Source organism: Arvicanthis niloticus, chromosome 1, assembly GCF_011762505.2.
Source record: "Arvicanthis niloticus isolate mArvNil1 chromosome 1, mArvNil1.pat.X, whole genome shotgun sequence".
Classification (NCBI taxonomy): Eukaryota; Metazoa; Chordata; class Mammalia; order Rodentia; family Muridae; genus Arvicanthis; species Arvicanthis niloticus.
The window spans coordinates 161205979-161228225 of NC_047658.1; the positions used below are offsets into that span (position 1 = coordinate 161205979).

The following is a 22247-nucleotide window of genomic DNA, read 5'->3' on the forward strand; positions in this document are numbered from 1 at the left end:
AAGTTTTTCTGTAGGGTGGGGCCACTGGACTGTGATTATTTGAATCAGAACAGTAGATCAAGGTTACCCCTATCAACCTGCATGCCGGTGGGATTTGTCACTTCCTGCCACCACCCTGTGTGTGGCTCTGCAAATATCCTGAGGGACTGAGTTAATAGGCTGTTGGCATTTGAATTAACAATGATTGTCTTATTAAATACCACTTGGCTCAACTGGCCAAGGCCTGTCAGCACCATACCCGAGTGACTGTGTCTGTCTAGTGGTGCATTGTCGGCCAAGAGCACCTGACATGGTGCCACCCACCAATCCTTCCCAGAGTCTTTCTCTTTATTGTCTTTATCCACCTCCATCAGAAATACCATTTCCCAGGGGGCAGCGGGAGTGAGAGGATGAGGGGAGAGTGTTATGGGTAAAGGTGGACAATAATGTATTAGACACATATATAGGGTTAAAGGGGCCCACGTCTGCTCGGCCACAGGGCTGGGCTGCTCCGGGAGGAAGTTTGGAGGACGTTTGTCGTTGTCACTAGGTGGGTGTTGGGTTGTAGGGAAGCCCCAGACACCAGGACACTGCTCCAGGGAGGAAGAAGCGCAGTCTAAGGCACAGGTCCTTCAGGGTCACTGAGGTTGCTAGCCTTAGCTCAGCCAGGAGCTAGGCTGCCTCTCATGGTCCCACACACATACATGAAATGTCACACAGGATGTTGTGATGTATGATCCATAGTATTCAAAAGAATATCATTTCATTCCTCTGCTGGCTGTGGTCTGCCATCCCTGTCTCTGGCCACTCTGTGCCTTTCTTCTCCTCCCTCCTACTGAGATGCTAATGTGTATTTGGGAGGACAATTGATAAGACACAGATAAGAATTGGGAAAGATGGTGTGATAGGCTGGGTGACCGCAACCCTGGTTGGAAGAGAATGTGTGGGAATCCTTCCGTCCATGGGCTTCTCTGGGTAGATCGCCATCTGTGGTTGCACCTGGAAAAGAAACTGTCAACAGTAAGGACAGGGGATCAAGGATCACACTTATGAGGGGCTGTAGTGACCCAAGGGGCTAGCTAATCTGCAGGGCCTGTTCTTAGTCATCCTGGGATGCTCATTCCACGCCTGGAACCATTCTGCTCGGTTTTTGCTTTGTTTTTGTTTGTTTTTCCATATTGGGGAGACCTGTAATGCTGCAGAGGGCAGGGATTATATACTCTACTGTCAATCAACATAGGACACACTAGGGGTAAACAGTCCCTTGATCGTTTCGTTCTCTGGTTATTTTATGTGTTGTTGGGGTCTTCCATTTTTATTTAATCTTGGCATTTTGCTTTGTTTTTTTTTGAGATAGGCCGTCGAGTACCCCAGGCTGGCCCCAAGCTCACTGTGTAACAGAGGATGACCTTGGATTTGACCTTCAGATCCTCCTGCCTCTGTCTACCTCCAGATTGCTGGTGTGACAGGGGTGTACTGCTAACCCTGTTTTCCTTGGTGTTGGGGAATCAAACCCGGGGTTTATGCTGCCAACTCAGCATGCAGCCAACTAGCTACGTCCTTAGCTTCTCTCACCTTCTCAGAAGTGAATACAGAAATAAAGGTGCCACAGGGCAGGTAAACATACTTGTCACCACTCATCCCTTTGGCTACCCACAAGAGCCAACATTTGGACACACCCCAACAGAGCACATTAGCTCCCTGGGAAAATGGCTTCATCTCCTATTAGCTGAAGTGTAGTTTCTCTGTGCTGAGTGTTCTAGCTACCAGGTAATCGTGGGTTTGAATATTGTAGAGCATACCTGATGCTTGGGGCTCTGCCTTGGCCTCATTCATGTTAGGCAGCTATTGTGTTTCAACTCTCAAGAAGGATCCAGCAGACCCGAGGCTAGGCATACAGTGTGTTCCTTTTGAGACTGATTCTGCAGTCAGTGTTCTTCAACAGACTCCTCCCTCTGGTTGCTCTTCTCAGAGCATGTGTGAGCTTGAGTGATAGAAAGGGGTGACAGAGTCTCAGTGGGGTCTCACTTTACCCTGGGGTCTGTGCTGGGTGTACTGGACTCTAAAGGCTAAAATGGCCTCCTATCACAGTGACGGTCACTGAGTTACAGGAGCCTTGCTGAGAAGCAACCCAGAAGTCATCACAACTCCCTGAGTTCCTGGACCCGTTGCTTTTCCAGTCTGGTTAAGCTCTGGATCTTTTTTGACAGCTCTTGTGGTCTCTTTACAGTGTGCTTCCATACCGGAGGTGTCTCACATCTTCGAGCCATCGCACACACCCTAGCAGTTGTGCTGAAGAGGGAGTGGGAGGTGGGAGGTTCTTCTTGGTCCTTGTTCTTGCTTCCCTCCCCCTTCTCTTAATCATTTCAACAATCAAGGGGGATTTTTCTGTGAGTTTTTAATAGGACTTCCCTTTATGATGTTGTCTTCTTCTGCTTGAAGACCTTCATGAAGAATTTAAGATGCCCTTTTCATGACTGCCTGAGGACATCGGTGTGTGTGTGTGTGTGTGTGTTTCAGAACACCTAAGAGCAGGTCTCCTCTGCCTGATTGCATGGCTAATGTGAGGCGGTGGCCTGAAAGCTCGTGTGATGCTTAGTGGCGGGACATTATCTACTGGCTCAGAGGTCACAGCAACCATTCTCAGCTGCTTGGAGTAATATTCATAGCTCCTGTGACTCCACCTTTGTTCTGGATTCTTATCTGCTGGAGGATGAATGAAAAAAGTTTCCATCCCTAGAGCTGCAGTCTCGGGCTGTGTTTCTCGCTCAGTGGCTGAGGCATGCTTTACACACTGGAAAAGGCTCCCACGGAATGCTGTTTTGGTGAGGGAGAGCCACAATGATGAAGGCAAAGCTGGGAGGCCGTGGTGGTGTACCCAGGTGTGTTCACAGACACTGCACTGATCTGGGGGCGGAGCATTCTACATCAGCTGCCTGAGTCAGAGGCAGGATAATTGTTGTACGTATTAGTGTGCAGATAAATATGAGTTTCAAATTAAGCAATATATGCCAGCAAGTATTTCCTTCCCAGAGGAGCTAGTCCATCCTCCCCATCAAAGCTCAGCCCTTTCTGTGGAGCCCAGTCCCCTTTGCTTACTCTGTTTTGTTGCCAGTGTTCCAGCACGCTATAGTGATCTGCACAGCACTCAGGCTTGTTGTTGGACTCTTCAGTGGACAGCAAGCCCACTTGGCTAGGCAGTTACCCATGCTTGTAATTCTAGCTCTCAGGAGGATGCATCATGATTGTGAGTTCAAGGCCAGCCTGGGCTACATTATAAAACCCTGTCTCTATGCCCAACCCCCAGCTATACACACAAACTAACAATCCCATGAAGGCAGGATTTCACAGCTGAACCTTCAGTATCAATAATAATTACCTGATCTATTGTTGGATCCTTTAAAAGCCTTTGACTGAATGATCTGATTCCTAAAACTTTCTGGGAAAATCTTCTAATTCCTTGACTTGTGTCTGTCTTTGCTATGGAGAGCATCCCTTCAGAAACGCCAGTGCCTCTAAGTCTGTCACTGCATAGTCTATTGGGCAGTAGATCCTAGAGCTGCCTTCATATCAATACATTTGAATCTGTTTGCTACAAACACTTCCATTGTATGGAAGTGCTCTTGTTTGGTTAACCAACCTAAACAGGTAGACTTTTCTGGACTTTTGTATTTGAAACAACCCTTTGGCTTTAATGATGTAAAACCTCGTATGTAAGACTGGGTGGGCATAGCTCTCACACCTTACATATACGTCTAATTAGACTACGTTACAGCAACAGACTGATTAGGGAGATGTTAGTCCCATTTTATAGACAAGAAGCCACCCAGTTGCCTGTCCTGGGTAGAGAAGACAGCACACACCAGGAAATAAGCTCACAGCAGGCTCGCCCAAATCCTTTAGGCTGACTCCAGGCAATGCCTGCTGCTGAGCTGAGATTTTTCTATCGAATAAATTGGTGGTAGAATCACTTGGGCAAAGGGCAAACATTTAAATTGTGGTAGAGGGCAACTTCCCCTCTTAAGAGGTTGCCTCAAATTTATATTCTTCAATTAACATTGCTTTTGTGCTCTGTTTCTGCTGGTTTAACGGGAGACAAGCAGGCGTGTGTGTGTGTGTGTGTGTGTGTGTGTGTGTGTGTGTGTGTGTGTATTTCGAAAAGCCTAACTGCCATTGAATGTCTTGCTCCCAGCCTCAGGACTCTGTTTTGCCGCACACATGGTCTCTTTCGATGCACACATGGGTCTTGGTCTTGATGCCTCCGCCCCTGTTTCCTTTGTCTTTATCTGGCTTCTGAGTGTTTAGTGGGAGGAGTTAGCTCTTGGCCTATATTCAGGGTTTGATACTTTCTCTATGTTACCTTCCGACAAGGCACACACTTTTAAAAGTTTTATGTAATTGAGCTTGTCATTGTTCCCATTTCTGGATTTTAGTTTACATGTCCTTCTTGAGTCTGCTCTACCAATGATTTAATGTATGTGTCTATAATTGTCTATCCCACATACTTATGCTTTCCATTTTGTTATGTTTGAAGACACTGATCCAGCTCCAACTTCCTTTATGGGAGTAAGTCAGTAGTCAGCTTTCTCCATTTTCTGAGTGGCTAGCCCGTTATCCCAGTGTATTTAGTATCAGTAAAGAAAATGTATTTTGACCTGAAATGCTATTTAGTATATGTTTACAATGACCACTGAGTGTGTTTTGTGATTATTTTACTACGTCGATGTGTATACTCAGTAACAACTAGAAAACTTTCATACCTCGCTGAGAATATTCAGACGTGGACGTGTGTGCCCTATCCCATTGTTTTTTTCAGAACTCTTTGGACTCTGTAAATTTCACTTGTCGGGGTACTTTTACAAATAGCTGTCAGGTGACCAGGCAAACCACATTGGTATGGGAGTTGTGACAGATGTGTAGATTTAAGGAGACAGTTCTCAACAACTCAGGCATGTTTTCCACTCTCACGCTCTCTTCCCCGACTCAGATCTTAAGTTGTTTCCTTGTTTAAACTTGATTCCATTTGTTATTTGTGTGTGCACTCACACACACCTCATACACAGGGGAGGCCAGGTGATGTCTTCTGGGAGTCTTTTCTCTCCTTCCACCATGTGGTTTCCCGGGTTTACTCTCAAGTTGTCAGCTTGGTTGTAAATGTGTCTTCACCCTTTGAGCAGCCCAGCCCTAAACATTTACATTCACTCCTGTAAATGTTATATTTTTTATGATGTTTCTTTTGAGACAGGGTCTCACTGTGTAGCCCTGGCTGTCCTGAAACTCATTCTGTAGACCAGGCTTACCTAGAACTCAGAGAGCTGTCTGCCTCTGCCTCCCAAGTGCTGGGATTAAAGGTATTCACTACCACCTCCTGGCATTTTCCATGAATTTTAAATTAGTTATTTGTGTGAAATATGGGAAACTTTGGCTTCCTGGTGGGCTTGTTTGTTTGGCCACCTTATTTGACTGTGTCACAACTACAAAGGTAAACAGTACTAATGGATTCTATTTTCCTGCAAGTTGTTTTGTTGTTGGTTTGCCTCTCAGCTTTCGCTCTGTCTGAGACAGTGAATCACTATGCTGCCCAGGCTGCTCTCCGATTCCTAGGCTCCAATTCTCTTCCTGATTCTGTCTCATGAGCATACATCATCAGGTTTTGTCTTGTTTTTAGTGAAAATGATGCGACATGCTGTGTGTGATATGTATAAATACATGTTCACGTATTTGCATGTGCTGTAATGCACACACACACACACACACACACACACACACGGATGCATGTAGAGGCCAACAGTGAGTGCCCTCTATTGCTTTCCTATCTATCTATCTATCTATCTATCTATCTATCTATCCATCCATCCATCCATCCATCCATCCATCCATCTATCTATCTATCTATCTATCTATCTATCTATCTATCTATCTGAGGCAGGGTCCCTCACTAAAACTGGACCTTACTAATTCAGCTATATTATGGTCAGTCAGATCCCCAGAATCCTTCTGTGTCTGCTTCCCACAGTCACATGCAACTTTCCCTTTTCCTTGAGACATCTCTCAGTCAGTTATCATCTCTAGAAATAGAACTCACCTTCCTTCATGTTGTGGATAGCCCTGACCTTGTATTTTCATACTAATTCCCCTTTTCTATGAAGGGCTGCAGAGGAGGTGTGAGTCAGTACACAGGTGATTTCTAGTGAACCTTCTGCCCATCTTAATTTGTAAAATAAAGGCTGGCGCCAGTGATTGGGCAGAAGAAGGGGAGGTGGAGAAATAAAAGTGGGTGGAAGAGAGCAGAGGAGAGGACTGGAGGAAGCCAATGGAGGAGGAAGATGATGTAGGAAAGGACTACTGGGAAGCAGGAGGTAGAAGGGCAGACGCAGGGTCTGGAAAACCCTCAAGTTATAAGGGTCTCATAGCTGGGGAACAGAGTAGTGTAGGGGTATCTGCCCAATCTAGGCTTACAGAATATATTCATAGTTACTGAGTTGTGTTTTCACTGACTGGTCATATTTGGGTTGGAGATTTAAATATCTCCCATTACACATTTACATTGCTGAAGAGACTATACCATCCTTTTAGATACACTAATGATACTATTGGCTTACAGTACCCCTTTGACCTTTAGCCATTGCTTTTTATGGAAATATAGACTCTATAATATAATAATAATAATAATATATAGACTCTATAATATAATAATGAGAACTGAGAAGGTGGTCGTCCTCCTGAGTTGAAGGTGGCTGAAAATGAAGGGAAATAACAATAAAGGCTGAATTAGAAATGTGAAGCCTAGGTCAGAACTTTGATACTCAGCATCCTAATGACCCTTTTGGAGTCATGGGGAGTTATAAGGCATGTGACATAGTCTCTAGGAGACAAAATAATCAGACCACAGTATGGAATGATGTGTTAACTAATTGGGTATGAGAACTCAGGGGGCAGGGAGGCTGGTCTCCATTCTAATGAGCTATCACTTACCACTGGATAAGTCCATACATGCAACAAGAGAACAGAGAAACCAATTAAATCTAAATGAACCTGGTCACTTTCTGGAATGCATAGTTTTAAAAGTTTATAGTTAAAAATATCATTTTTGTTTTTATTTATCATTTATTATATTACAAATATAAATACAAATATTTATAAATGATTATTGCATGGTAAATAATTAGTTCTCCAGGCATAGAAAACAAAGATAGCTTGGCCTATCTTCTACAATTCCTAAGACTCTGGTAACACACAGTGATTGTCGGCTAGACTGTACAGACAGTAAATCACAGGTCACTTCTTTCCAGTTCCTTTGAGCCTGGAAAAAGAGACTCGGTGTAACTGATTTTTGAGTGTATTATAAAGACACTCCTTCCACCAGCTTCATACTCTAGTTAGTTACTTTATCAAAATATTGATGTGAGAGGATTCTTTTTTAAGGTTGGCTGGAGTGAAGGGTGTGTGTGTGTGTGTGTGTGTGTGTGTGTGTGTGTGTGTGATGTGTGCATGTGGAAGCCAGAAGATAACCTCAGTTGTTGTTGCTCAAGTACCATATACTTCGCTTCTTGTTTTATTTTACTCTTTTTCATTAGAAAGAAGAGTTGGAGTGTAGATTTTAAGTACTAGAGTTAGGGGACAGATGAAAAATACCAAAACCATGGGTATGGGCTTCTCATTGGAGGGAGACTCTCCTCCTTGCCCCATTGGCATTTTTGTTTGGTCCGGTCTGGTCTGTCTGTCTGTCTATCCTCTATCTATCTATCTATCTATCTATCTATCTATCTATCTATCTGTCATCTATTTATTTTTGAGACACAGCCTCTCACCAAGCTGGAACTCACTAAGTGGACTGGGCTGGCTTGCCCTTCAACTATGGAGATTTACCTGCTTCCATCTCCTTAGCACTGGAATTGTGAGCATGCACATGTATAGCTACCTAGCTTTTTTTTTTTTTTTTTTTTTTTTTTTTTTTTAATTTTAATGTACCATCTAGGATTTAGCTCCGGTTTTCAGGCTTGTGCAGCAAGTACTTCACCAACTCAGCTTTGTCTCCAACCCAGTTTGTTGTTGTTTGTTCTTAAAAACAAAACAAGCAAACAAAACCCAGTGTCTCACTATATAGCCCAGGCTAGTCTTGAACTTGTAATCCTCTTGTTTTGGTTTACTAAATGCTTGGATTATTACGGGTATGTGCCAGGGTGGTACTTGACCAGAGTGACTTTTTGGGGTCTAAGATTTGAAACTATCTAGAACAGGTTATCCTAAACTGGAAGAATAGTTAGTTAGCTTAGAGTTTACTAGAAGTTTGGTGTGGTAGAAATACTGTGGGCACAGAAATAAACAAAACAAAAGTCCCTGTTCCTATAAGGAGATTAACTCAGCAGGGACAGTGGATTACAAGGGGCTGGTACCTGTTGCAGATGGTGAGCAGTATTAGCAGAGAAAGTGGTCCATGAGGAGAAAGCAGCACTCAGGAGGGTGAACAGACATGGTTTCGAGCAGTGCACAGGCCTGTCGGACCTGGGAAGAGCTATAGGCAATGAGATGAACAGGTACATATAGGCTCAAGGTGAGACCCAGCTGACAAGGTGAGGTTCTGAACAGAACGGAGGTGAAACAGTCTTTAAACAATCAGGTTAGAATTATGATCTTACCTATGTGGATGTGTGTTCGTCCTTGTGAGTGAATGCTATGTGTATGCAGGTGCCTGCAGAGGACCAAAGAGGGCGTCAGATCCCTGGAGCTGGACTCAAAGGTGGTTTCGAGCCCTTCCAAACCCTGTGGGTGAAAGGAAGAAACTCAGGTCATCCACAAGGGCAGAACACGTTCTTAACCGCTGAGCCATCCCTCCAGACCCCAAAATACGACCTGTTTTTCATTTAATTTCAAAAATTATTTTGTGATGTTAGTAATGAAACCCAGACCTCTGCACAAGAGTATATTTTACAAGAAAGAGACTAATCAAGGGGAAAAAATTTAACCTACAGAGTTAACCCAAAAGATTCACAACAGCAAACAACACACTGCTTGGCTGATAACTGTAGAAAGGATCCCTCAAGATCTCCATTCAGATAAATCGGAACTTCACAAATAAACATTGTCCTGACTCCACAGAGGGGCAACATTGGTCCAGGGAGCTTGTGTGCGGGCAGGGGCTGTGTTTCAGTTAACATCCCAGACGTGAACACTTGAGAAGCTAAGAAGTAAGTAGTTTGCCTACGGCTCGCAGCCCCACCACAGGTGAGACACGGCCATGCTGGGATGTGGGTAGAGACATGTTGCTGCCACCAGGTCCAAAAGTAGAGGAAGCAGTCCAGTTGGGGCACACTCAGGTATAATGTGGTTCCCTCTGTGTCTGGAACTGAATCTCCCAGGCACAGCAGGACATACCTCTTCCTTTTTTTTTTTTTTTTTTTGGTTACCATGATTGCAATTCTCCCTTGCACATCCCCCTCCACCCCCCCCCCAACAGAGGTATGACATTAATGTAAAGAACAAATGCCACCACACCAGTGCTCACAGGGGACTCCAGAGGGGACTGGATCCCAAATGCACACACAGGACCCAGAATAAGAAGAGAGGTAGCTTTCCCCACTTTATCTGAGAATGTCTGGGGCTGTTTGCAGATTTATTTTATTATTATTATTTTTAATTTAATCTTTTATTTATTTACACTCCAAATTTTATTCCCAGCCCCCCATCCACCCTCCGACTGTTCCACATCCCATACCTCCTCCCTACCTCCCTGTCTGCATGAGGATGTCCCCACCACCCACCCTGTTTGTAGATTCTAAATGCTAGAATGGTACCTTGGCATTCACATCCAGTGAGGTTTCAACCCAAATGTGCATATATGAGTGTGCATGTGACTATTCAATATACATGGGAGAGCACGTACACACAGGTGTGCACAGGAGACATTAACTTCAGGCATGTTTTCTCAGGAGACAGCCACCTTATTTTTTGAGGCTGGAACCTAAAGCTTGGCGATGATGGTAACCTGGTTGGGCAGTGAGCTAGAGGGGCCTACCTATCGCTGCCTCTCTAGTGTTAGGATTATAAGTATGTGCCACCATCACCCAGTTTTTACATGGGTTCAGGGATGGAACTTGTATAGCAAGAACATGATTAACTTCACATGCTCTCGAATAGTTACATGTTAAAATGGCTAATTCTGCTGGGTGGGTTTTTTTGTTTGTTTTGTTTTTTTTTTGGGGGGGGTCACAATTTTGAGACAACGTATAAGCAGCAGGGAAAACCATCTGAAATTCCATGAGTCTTCTTGAGCTGGGAACTTAGTTAGCAAGGAAGCCATTTCTGCTGGCAGACACACAGACCCTCCAGTACCTTCAGCTCACCCAATCCCTTGCCAGCATACTTAAGGTCCTTTCATTTTCTTCAAATGTGTAAATCTGGCCAGTGTTTGTAGTGCCATGGACAGACTCACTCTCTTTGCAGGCAGCATGATCAAAGTAAGTCTGGAAGGACTAGCCAAATACAGGCAGACCATGGTTCAAATTACAGTAGATGTGTTCTTATTACTTCTTACTCATTGAAACTGAGGGGTATTTTTGTTTGTTTCTTTTCTTCTTCTTCTTCTTCTTCTTCTTCTTCTTCTTCTTCTTCTTCTTCTTCTTCTTCTTCTTCTTCTTTAATGATATCTAGTCTTCTGGGTTATCTAAGGAGGAAAAAATTGACAACCTAGTGACTCTGGGCCCATGTGACTATGTGGTAACAATTAGCTGTGATTGGTAGCATTTGCCTCTCTTGAGACTGCTCAAGGATTTCCAGTCTCCTTTCTCCCAGTGGGTTACCTACCAGGCCACCGGCCTTCCCACCCTTTGCACTCCTACCACACCCACCACCACTGAACAGAAACTTCATCTTTAGACCCCGCTTTGAAGACAGAGTTGGTAAATCTCTCACTGAATGTCAGCTTACCCTCTGGAGGAGAAGGCAACATTCTTGGTGCCTCAATTTTGTTCCCACTGTTGCAGGAGGTCAGGTAAGGATCTGTTATTTGCAGCTGAGCTTGGGGCAAAGGTAGAAAACACAGGTGATAAAATCCAGTTTGGCTAACAGCCATGCTCCTGCCCAGGAGAGGACTAAGAGGCAGGTTGCAGCAAGTGCTAACTAGATTTCTAACTGGCTCTGCTACTTGCTCCCAAAGCCCGTTTTCCTGGGGCCATCTCCCTGGGTTGGAAGAGCTGTTCTAAAAATGGTGACCTACCTGGCTGTTCTTATAGACTTTGGCTCCTGGAGTCCCTCCCTCATGACTGGACAAGCCCAGCTAGAGCTGGAGCTCCAAACCCCAGCTGTCAGAACCCTGCCAGGGAAACACAAATGTTCCCTGATGTTTTACACCGCAGTTTGGGTAATGCCTGGCTCCTACTTCTCCTTTATTTTCTATCCCTGGATTCAGTGTAGAAAGGATGGCATTTTAGAACTGTTGTCTCAGCCTCTGGAGTTTAGTTTTCTTCCATAAAATGGAAAGTAAGCACCCTATAGTTAGGCAAGGGACTGGCCATGAGAACAGGGACCTGGAATTCTTTCTTGCATTTGTTCTTGCTCCCCTCCCAGCCCCCCCAAACACCACTCCTCTCTGATACCTTAAGGCTATTTTGGACTGGAATGAAGAACTGCCTTCATTGAAGAAGGTTCCAGATGCCAACACAAAACTCTAAGCATAGCTAAGATCCTGATCTGACAAGACTTTTTATTGGGCTTGTTTTGCCCCCTTGATTTTGAGTAGGACCCATTGGCCTGGACTCTGAGATGCTGCTCTGCTCTGTGTTGCAGTCAAGTCTGAAGAATGCAGATCTGGGACTTCATTTGCTGTGATCTGTAAGGCCCCAGATATTTGGTTCCTGAGCCTAGAAACAATATGAACCAGGTGTATGATGTGTGATAGCTCTTCCGAGAGAAGGACGTGTCCAGCGTGTGGACTTGGAAACGTCAGGGCCTCCCTGAGGAGCTCTGTGATGTCTTCTGTGAAACAGTACTTTGGTACTGACTTTAGTACCCACCTCGGCTCAGTGCTGGGCATAATCGGTACTCAACTGGTCGCTATTCACCTATCCAAGTCTGAAACTTATGAAAGGACAGACAGAAAGGCTGGCTCACTTATGGGGTAGCTGGAAATGCTATAAAAAGCTACGTGAGAGGAAGCTTGTGTGCTTCAGTTCCTTCAAGAGCCTTTCCTGGCCCAAAGCCTATTTGTTCATCGTGTTGAGTACATTCTTGACAGCCTTCCTCTGTGCCTCCAATGTTGATCTCAGGAGAAATGGTTCCCCGGGCTTCTGTTATGGGGATGCGGGATACTGGACACAGGAGCTTGCGTTGTAGTTACTCTTAGTTTCCCTCTTGGTGCTTCAGGACAGAAAGCGGGGCCTATCTGGCCAGCAGGAAATGTCTTTCATGCAGGATGATTGATTTGCAAAAGCTGTGACGTCACCTCTGTAGCAGTCCTGTCTGTATGGTTTATGCGTGGGGAGCCCAGGCGGAGGAGCTGGACTCTGCCTGAGCAGCAGAAGCTGTCTGCGCCTTCTCCGCTGCTACGCTAGGTGGCAAGGTGGCCTTCTAGGCTCTGTAGGCCACAAAGAAAGAGGCAATTGGTTCTCATAATTGGGAAATGATTAACTTGTCTTCTTTGATCCCTTCTGCCCTGTGTGAGGACGGTCAAGTGGCTGGGGTGGAGACTGCTCCCATTATTTTCAACATTGCTAAGGTAAACAGTGTAAGAAATTCTAGAGAGGCTCAGGATCTGCTCAGAGAGCATGTGTGTGTGTGTGTGTGTGTGTGTGTGTGTGTGAGAGAGAGAGAGAGAGAGAGAGAGACAGAGAGAGAGAGAGAGAGAGACAGAGACAGAGACAGAGAGACAGAGAGAGAGACAGAGAGAGAGAACATGTGTGCACCTCTATAAACAGAGTAAAACATAAAATAAAGCATAAAAATACACCCACTTCCTCTAACTCTTTCTTTTTCTTCTTGTTTTTTAAGGTCTGAAATTCCTGTTGGTATTCACAAAGATGCTTTTTATTTTTAACTTCTTGTTTTCCCCACTTCCGACCCCGGCCCTGGTCTGCCTCCTGACATTTGGAACGGCCATCTTCCTGTGGCTGATCAACAGACCTCAGCCCGTCTTACCTCTCATTGACTTGGACAACCAGTCTGTGGGGATTGAGGTAATGGCCTTCAGTTTGTCAGCCTTGACTGATCACAAACTGCAGTTCAAATCCCTGGGGGTAACATATGAAGGAAAGAATTGAGGAAGTGAACCTTCAATCTGCAAATGTAAAGAAATGTCTTTTTCTAGTAAATTTTCCTTGAAATAAAATAAAACCAGTACTATATGGTGGTGGTCTAGATCATGGGTTGCTAACTATTCCACTTTCTATGCAGATGTAAACTAAGGAGAGAGTTAAGATGGTTTTCAAGTCCTTAACTAGGCAAATTGTTTATAAATAACTAGGTGAAGTGTTTAACTAGGTAAATTGTCTATAAAGACACCTTGCTAGGAGACCAGATTCCTGGAAGCATCCAGTGTCTTAGAATGGCAGAGAGGCTGTTTTCTTGAGTTCTGAGTTTCAGTTACTATTCCACACTGGTGGAAGTTGAACCAGGCACATTCCTCTGGCTTTCAGAAAGATGTTCAGCTTCCTTCTGACCTCTGAGATAAAGTCCCAAGAACGCTCTCTCTGCTTTTCCTTTCCTCAGCCTCCACAGTGGCAAGCACTATCCACTTTTATCCAGTTCCCCCTTCAGAGAAAAGAACATCTTTGTGTATGGCCAGTTGACGAACCCCCCACCCCTTTCCACAACCTCCTTCACCTGCTCCATTTATAAGCCACCAGCCTCCAGCCTTCCTCTAAACTGACCAACACTTGCATCTTGACCTCTCCACATTCCCTTCAAGGATGCATCTTATTCTCAGGGAAGTCATCCTCAGTAATCTAGGCTCCTCCCCTTCTGCTTCTATCATTTCCTTCCCACCCCTTTTTTGATTCCCCTAAAGCAAGGGACCCTCGGCAAGGAGCAGGCAGGAAATTGTGGAGGTTGGATGGTCTACATGCATCTGGAGCTGGCGTCCACTTAATGCTGTTAGAGAGTGAGTGCACCAGCAACATGTAAATCAATATCACAACTGTGCTCAATAAAAAGCAGCAGGCAAGACTCAGAGAGTTAACCAGCAGTTCTGATTCTACATAACTCACAGTTGAGAAGACATCTCCTTTTGCTGGTGAAATGTTCAGTGGATTAAGATGCTTGCTCTGCAGGCTGGAGACCTGAGCTCAATGCCCAGAAGCTGTGGGAAGCCGGAAGGAGAACCAGCCTCACAGAGCGGCCCTCTGCCTCCCATGCACATGCCATGAGATGACACCTACACAGTATTCCAACACATTATTTTAATTTGAAAATGTCCATAAAAGCATGACACCCAGTTCTGACATCAGTGAAATTCAAGTGTCATGAGCTCTCTGTGGGTATGAGTTCTGTCTTCACATACTCAGGAGTAGACACAAATACTCACACATAAACGTGTACACACACATTCACACACATGTACTTGCATGAATATGTACATGTGAAATATAACATGACCATACCACAACTTTAGGTTTAAGACTTTGACTGGAAGCTCAGTGGGTAAAAGGTGCTTACTCCTTGAGCTTAATCCCCTGGGGCCTGAACAGGGGAGGGGAGGCGGGGAGGTAAGGCTTAAAAAAGGAAGGAGGGAGCTGAGAGCAGAAGTGGTGGGACTGCAGTTCCTATGGGGAGGCTAGAAAGATGAGAGGCCATGGAAAGGGGATTTGGTAAAGCAGGCCAGAGCTGAGAGTGTCCAGGCGTGTGCCTTGGGATGGTGTAGAAGGCTCGGGAAGCAGGAGAAACTTATGGCGAGGAATTGTTAGAGCATGTGGAGGAGAAGGCGGACTCTAGAATTTGGGGTGAAATTTGATGGGACAGCAGGAGCCAGCCAAAACAAATGATTCATACATACCTTAGGAGAGTCAAAGCAGCAGCTTGGTTCAGAGAGGCCAAGTTCCTTGGAAGGAAACTCCTATATACCAATCCTGGGTTCCAGCACCAGATGAATGAGAAAAGAAATAATAGGAGGGGCGTAACTGCTTCCCTGGCGTGGAGGGAGAGGTTTATTGTAGGTAGAAGGGAGAGCATGGCCAGAGGCAAGGACATCTGGGAAAGTCCAGAGGAAAAATGACCCCAGAGGTAGGCCATGAGATGAGGTGTGGGGAGGGGAGAGGGAAGAGCCAGACCGAGAGATCGGGAGGATAAAGGGGAGATGAAAATGGTCTGGTAGCCAAATGGCTGGATCATATAGGGAAGGGCACCTGGAAGAGCGTGCCAGCCAAACCCTGTAGGGACTGAGGGATGCTGGGAGAGCCTGGCTGACAGGTCTGCTTTGATATGGAAGAGATCACCCATTTGTCCCAGGTTTGAGACCTAACAGGGCCCATACGGTAGGAGATGAGAACGCCTCCAGGTTGCTTTCAGAACTCCACACGTGTGCTACGGCACACATGCATGCAATAAGTAAGTAAAAACATTGAGTTTTAAAATTGAGTGTGAAAGAAGGAGAGGCTCACGGTGCTGTGCTCTGCCTCCCCTGAGGGAACTCTCAACTGTTGGAAGCTTCGGTGTGCACGGGAATTCGGTGATGTAGCCACTGGCAATTACCCACAAACCACTGCGTTGTTCTCCACTCACACCTGGGATTCAGGTCCCAGGGAAATTCCATTTCCTCCAACTCGGAGGTAGTCCCGGAATGTAGGAGACAAAGGCAAGCATTCTTCAGGAACCTGTGAAGCCAGTTTGCCTCGTACAAAGGAGCCGCTCACACTTCTGACTGGCAGGAAAACACGGGGCCGCCTGTAATACTTATTAGCACTATTAGCATAGAAAGCCCAAGCAAGGCTTGGCTCACAGTCACAGGTGCCTAGCACACATTGCAAACCGGGATGCACGCTACGGTCCTAGCGCCTCGTACTCCAGACTCCTGCTCCTGCTCACGGGCTTCCTTCTCGGCATTACTCATTCTCCATAAAAGCCTATTTTTATATGCTCTCTGTCTGTCTCTGTCTGTCTCTCTCCAGGTTCCTCCCCCTCCCTGCTCTGATCCTCTCATAGCCAGGTCCAGTCTGATGGCCAAGGTCATCTATTTGTCTCTCTGCTCTGGATGCTTCCAGATGCCTCTGGCTGTTCTCTCATCTACAATTTAAAAAAGAAAAAAAAAAGGCTTCCCTTTAACCCGACGACGTTGGAGTCAGTTTATGTAGATTCTGAGCTTTAAGAAAAAAAAAAAAAAACATGAAAGGAGGAATTTTGGGAGAGGAAGAGGTGGGAATAGGAAGAGCCAGAGAGGGTAAGGGGATGGGTGTGGTCAGATCAAATGCTATGCATGTATGAAAGTTTCAATGAACACATTTAATTTTAAAAGTTGACTGAGGAAGATAATGTCCCGGTGATTTCAGAAGTCAGCAGTTATGATATCCCAGCCCATGAACGGTTTGGAGTGGAGAGAAACTCACACTGGGTCTTGTGTTCTAGGGAGGAGCACGGAGGGGCGCTTTCCAGAAGAACAATGACCTAATTCTTTATTACTTCTCAGACGCCAAGACATTGTATGAAATTTTCCAAAGAGGACTTGCTGTGTCTGGTAAGCCTGGCCACTTGGCCTTGTCTGAAAGAAGCCCCAGCTGGCTTTGGTTTATCTTGGTCCTCCCTGACTGTCCTCTAAGCCCACAGAGCCACTGGATACAGCCGAGGCAGAAGGCACCATGTTGGAATGACAGGCTGCTGGAAGAGCACAGAACTCAGCTCTTCCACAGCAAGTATCAGTGTGCTCTGCTCCCTAAAATGGCTCTCAGCACAGGAAGAAACTGCCCGTCCAGGCTTGAACCAGTGTTGTGTAGGCAGGTGTTTTGACAGCTGGATACACTGTTTGTTTACAGAACATCTTTTGATACTATATTTCCTTGCAGTAAATGCATATAAACAACCTGAGTCAGGATTAACAGTGGAAACTCAGAGAAGTTCTAAGCTCTAGCTTGCCTTCTGCATCAAGCTTCTGGTCATGCCATCTTGTTTAACATCACATACTTCATGTGTTTAATAGCACATAAAGTAGTCAGCTGTGGGCCTTGAGAAAACAAAACACCAAATAGGCTTCATTAAGCTCATTTGGAACAAATGAAGTGTCGAAGCTTTAATGGGTTGTGCTGTCCAGCCCATTGCTAGACGCCGGAGTCTCCTTTCCTAACCGCCTGCCTTGTAGCTCTTGGTACCTCTTATCACTTGAGCAGCACTGGAGTCAGTTGGCCGGTGTGGCAGTTATCTCTTCCACCCTTTCAAGGTATCAGCGACCCTCAAGAAAAACTAACGATGCAGCAGTTACACCCGTTATCTCTGCAGCCTACCAGCTAATTACTGTTACTCTCCATCTTAAAGATTAGGATATGGAGACTGTAAGGTTCAAGGACTCAAGGTCAAGGAAGTAGAAAGTGTTGGGGTTGTTACTTCAGCCTGTGCCGTTTAGGATGTAGTTCAATGATTCTGTTAGGTAAATTGGTCAATACTTTAACAAAAAATAGTTATTCCTCATTAGTAAAGATTTAGTTTGTATTTTAGCCTTTCCTTTAAAAATTATTAGCTTGTTTTTCATTTTCATTGTGTGTATTCATTGTACATGATACTACTACATAAGGATCCATTCATGCAAATATATACCATATGTTAGCATTTCCCTCATTCTCCGAAAAATAGAGTTCAGAAGTCAGTTCCTCACAAAGCTAAACCACATGACCAGCTACACTATCCCTTCGTATTTACCCAAAGGACTCTAATTCAGCACATCACAGAGACACGTTCAAGCCAATATTTATTGCAGCACCATCACAGTAGTTAAGGTATGGAACCAACCTAGCTGTCGAAGAATAGAGGAATGGATTAAGAAAATGTGGGATATATACATATGCAAAAATATATACATATACTTTATATATATATTGTATATATGCAATGTCTACTTTTTTCTTTGTATATTTTTAGTCAAGCTAAAATAATAAATGTCTAAGATATCTTTAGATATTATTAAAAATGCAGACTTCTTATGAGAAAATGCCTTTATAAGATAGGGCTGCAGGCAAGCCTGCAGGCATTTTCTCAACTAGTGATTAGTGAAGGCGGATCCACCTCACGATGGCTAGTGTCACCCCTGGGCTGGTGGTCCTGGGTGCTATTTAAAAAGCAGGATGAGAAAGCCATGATGAGCAAACCAGTAAGCACCTCTCCATGGCCTCTGAATTGGCTCCTGCTTCCAGATTCCTGTCCTCTTTGAGTTCCTGCCCTGACTCCCCTCAGTGGTTACCTGGAAAGAAAGTGAAAGAAGCCCTTTCACCTCCAAGTTGCTTTCGGTCACCATGTTTCATCCATCACCGCAATAGAAAACTTGCTAAACTTACTTATTTACACCATATTTTTCCTCTTTTGTTCAGTGTCGATTTTTATCAGCTACTTGCTTGCATTTATGTAAGACTATAGATAAGCACATAAGAACCAATATTTACACAGACACACCTATTAATTTTGATTTTAAACTTAGAGCAGACTCCAAGCTATGACTTTTAAAATGCAAATTAGACGCACAATACACTGCACAAATACAGTTTATCAAACGATATAATTTTTTTCAGCCTTAGAAAAGAATGAAGTTTTTTTGTGTGCAGGAAAATAAATGCAACTGGAAATAATTTTATGAATCAGGTCAATCCCAATAGAGCACGTGCCATGTTTTCTCTCAGGGAGTTCCTAGATTCTGTAGAGATATAAAATCATGTGAGGAAACTTTCCATAGGATGTCTCCACAAGAGACATTTAGCACTTCTGGGTCTAAATCAGCATTTGTTTGAATTCCATGTAGATAACAAAAAAGCAAATCAAACATTCAAGGCTTTACTTCCCTAGGGACTTCAGAGAGTAGATGGCTAACACCAAATTTCCTTTGTGGTTTCCTGTCTTTAGAAGGTCTATTAAGCACCTAGACTATATGCTGTTTTTCAACTAAAACCAAGGCATTCTGCATGTTATATGTGACTGAGAAGACATTTTATTCAGGATCTTTTGAAAATTTTAAATTAGAATTCAAGTGGTTAGGTTAATATGGCTTATGCATGCAGGCTTATCAAACTAGCTTGGCTACTACTATAGAAGAAAATGGCAGTTCTGATGTTATCTGGGGTTGAATATATCAACCAGTCCTATTGACTCCTTGACTTATCTGGGAATATTGGTTAAAATGTGTAGTCTCTGATTCAACTTTTTTTTTTTTCCCCATTGAATCAGAATTCCAGAAAACAAGACCTAATGATTCTTAGGATATTTAGGACAAGTTCAAAAGAGGGGCTCTGGGGATTCTTCATGTCCTTCAAACTGCTTAGCTCTGGGTGTTCAGCTGGTCCTGGCATTGTTCTCACATGCACTCTTGGAAGGTAGCCACACCTTAGAACCCAAGCAAGGCCGAGTTGAGTAGCTTAAAACAAGGTAGGAGGTAGCTTGCAAGCAAAAGCCGATGGAGCATGGAGTTTAATGAGCTCTGAGCTGTCGCCCTTTGGGCTAATTATTTGACTTGCTCCTTGGCGAGGGTCCTCTGCTGGCAGTTTTATTAATCAGGAAATAATGAGGAGGTGTGAGAGTCTCCTCCACATCCATGAACTACCCCTCTTATTAGGTGAGCTTCAAGTTGGCCCATTCCAGTCCTTCATAGTTCTTAGTCCAATGGGGATGACAATACTAAGAACAGGCTTGTTCCTGCTGGGGCACATGACTTCAATCAACAGTAGCTGTCATTAGTGACTAATTGCAGGACAAAGGCTCTCTCTGGAAGGCCCAGAGGATCAGTGGCTGTGGTCAATGGGCAGATCTGGACTTGCCACACTCCAGGGAATATCTGGCCTGAGGTTTTACTTCTGGACCTTTCCTGTAGCTGTCTCAGCAGGAAGACAGTGATGGAGCTCCCCTTAGTCAGTCTCCTCAGCCATTGTTCTTATCTCCCTAATGGAAGTAGCTATCTCTTTCCTACTTCTCTTCCCTCTTCCTTCAGCACACAATTGAGAAGTTCACGTGTTTGCCCATTGATCTCAGTGATGATTTCCTTGGCAAGCCCTGAATTCCTCTCAGTGATTTGGCCGAGCTTTTGGACTCTTCACTCCGTCATTCATGTCTATTTCTTTTGGTGGTGCTGAGGACTGAACCCAGGACCAGGAATATGCTGGGCCATGTTCTACCACTGAGCCACACTCCCAGAATCCCCAGACTTGTTCTGATTTTAAGATAGGCCAAGTGGTTTAGAGGTTTATAAGTTGAATTCTCTTACTGTCCAAGGTAAGACACAAACTGGGAAAATATTGAAGGCAAACATGATCTTATCTAAGACCCCCAAACTTAGAAGACATGCTCGTAGAAACGAGTATGTGTACAGCTGACTCATGAGATTAGATAAAAATATAAAACATGGGAAAGATCCATTTTCATTAGTTGTTAAAAACAGATGAAAGCAATAACTCTTCAAATCTATAAAGCCAGAAATAAATTTTAAACAACACTATTTACATCTATGTGAGCGTGTTAAAACTCAGTCGAATGAACAAAAGTAAATGTTTCCAACAGTTTGGCCAAGCTCAGAGCTGGATGCCAAAGTCCCAGCTCTGTCTGCCCTACTTTGTTTTCTATTGCTATGATAAAAGACATGGCCAAAAGTAACTGGGGAAGGTAGGGGGTGGTTTAGCTTAACACTTCCTTTTCCTAGTTGGTTACTGAGGCAAATCAGGGATGGACCTCAAGCAGGAAGCAGAGGTAAGAACCATGGAGGAGTGCTGCTTGCCTGCCTGGGTTTTAATACGCCCAGGCCCACCTGCTCAGAGATGGCACCACCCACAGTGGGAGGAGACTATCTCACTTTCTTATTTCATACAAAAGAACAAGGTTTAAGGAAATACTCTAAGTTGAAATGATGAATTTGATATTTGCCACAGCATTATTTAGAGGAACCGAGGCACTTGAAAACATTCTATGCATCTGCAATGACATAAAGTCAACTACTGTGGAGTCCTTTGTCAGATGGCTCTTGGAATTCTACAGAGAAAAATAGCATGGGAATGTGTATAACAAATTGGGGGAGGAAGCACCAAATCCTTTTTTATTCCAAATATGTGGATGAGCACATCTGAACAGAACCATGCATCAGAACAATGGAAGGAAATCGTCTTATTAATGTTGTAGATTAATGTTGTAGGAAGAACAATGATGATTCATATTTTGATTTTGTTATTTGCACATTTTTTTCTCTCTCTTATTCAGTACAGGCTGTTTGTGTTTATATGTGCAGCTTATTTTATTCATGTTACTTGGGCTTGTCCATATTGGTGGCCGAATGCCCATCTTATCATGGTAGCTATGGAATCAGTACTGAACTACCCTGTCTTGTAATATTTCCTAAATGTTTGCCCTTGAATTTCATGGACACCAGAGAAATTCAGATTCTCGCTAGATTTAGCCTCTGTGTCTTGGCTTTTTCTGGGTGCTCTTTTCTCTTCTCTGGTCCAAATGATTTGTAGCTAGAACTGATTTGCTTCCACTTTTTACTCTTTAGACAATGGACCTTGCTTGGGATACAGAAAGCCAAACCAGCCCTACAAATGGATATCCTACAAACAGGCAAGTCAAGCTCCTGCTTTGAAAAATGCCTTTGCTTATGTGCCATGAGCTGCTTTGGTCTATTTTTGATCTTGACCTGACCCCTTATTCTTTCTTCTAGGTGTCTGATCGAGCAGAATACCTGGGCTCCTATCTTTTGCATAAAGGATATAAGGCATCACAGGACCAATTTGTTGGCATCTTTGCTCAAAATAGGCCAGAGGTACCATACTGAAGCTAACTAAATAAATGGATGCACCCCAGTACAGCATCCTGACCCTTGCTGATGATTTACCCAGGCCATGTAAAGATTCCACAATGGTTACTTAGTCTTCTTAGTCCAAAAGAGTTGGGCTTCCGAGCCTCAGATCCCTGCTGAGTGTCTGCTGTTCTAGCCTGTGTGGTTGGACTTCAGTGTGGATCATTTTAAGTCACTCTGATCTTCATATAAGGAAAATAAAGACATTACAAGGGATGGCTCCATAAAATCTTGAAGGTGTTGGAGAATGAGATGAATCAATGTTAGGATTAGACTTTGCACCTTGTACTTGGTAAACCAATGCACCTGTGGCTATTGA

General features: G+C 44.2%; 1 protein-coding gene across 3 annotated transcripts in view; it reads left to right on the top strand.

Annotated features, from left to right (window-relative positions):
* The window catches only part of Acsl5 (acyl-CoA synthetase long chain family member 5), a 45619-nt gene that overhangs the window by 6033 nt on the left and 17339 nt on the right, over nt 1-22247 (top strand). For all 3 annotated transcript variants that reach the window (XM_076924562.1, XM_034517761.2, XM_034517767.2), the window contains exons 2-5: nt 12964-13148; nt 16528-16636; nt 21626-21690; nt 21791-21892. In XM_076924562.1, the coding sequence (XP_076780677.1) occupies nt 12993-13148; nt 16528-16636; nt 21626-21690; nt 21791-21892 (432 nt within the window). In that variant the 5' untranslated portion in view covers nt 12964-12992. The remainder of the gene's footprint in view (nt 1-12963; nt 13149-16527; nt 16637-21625; nt 21691-21790; nt 21893-22247) is intronic.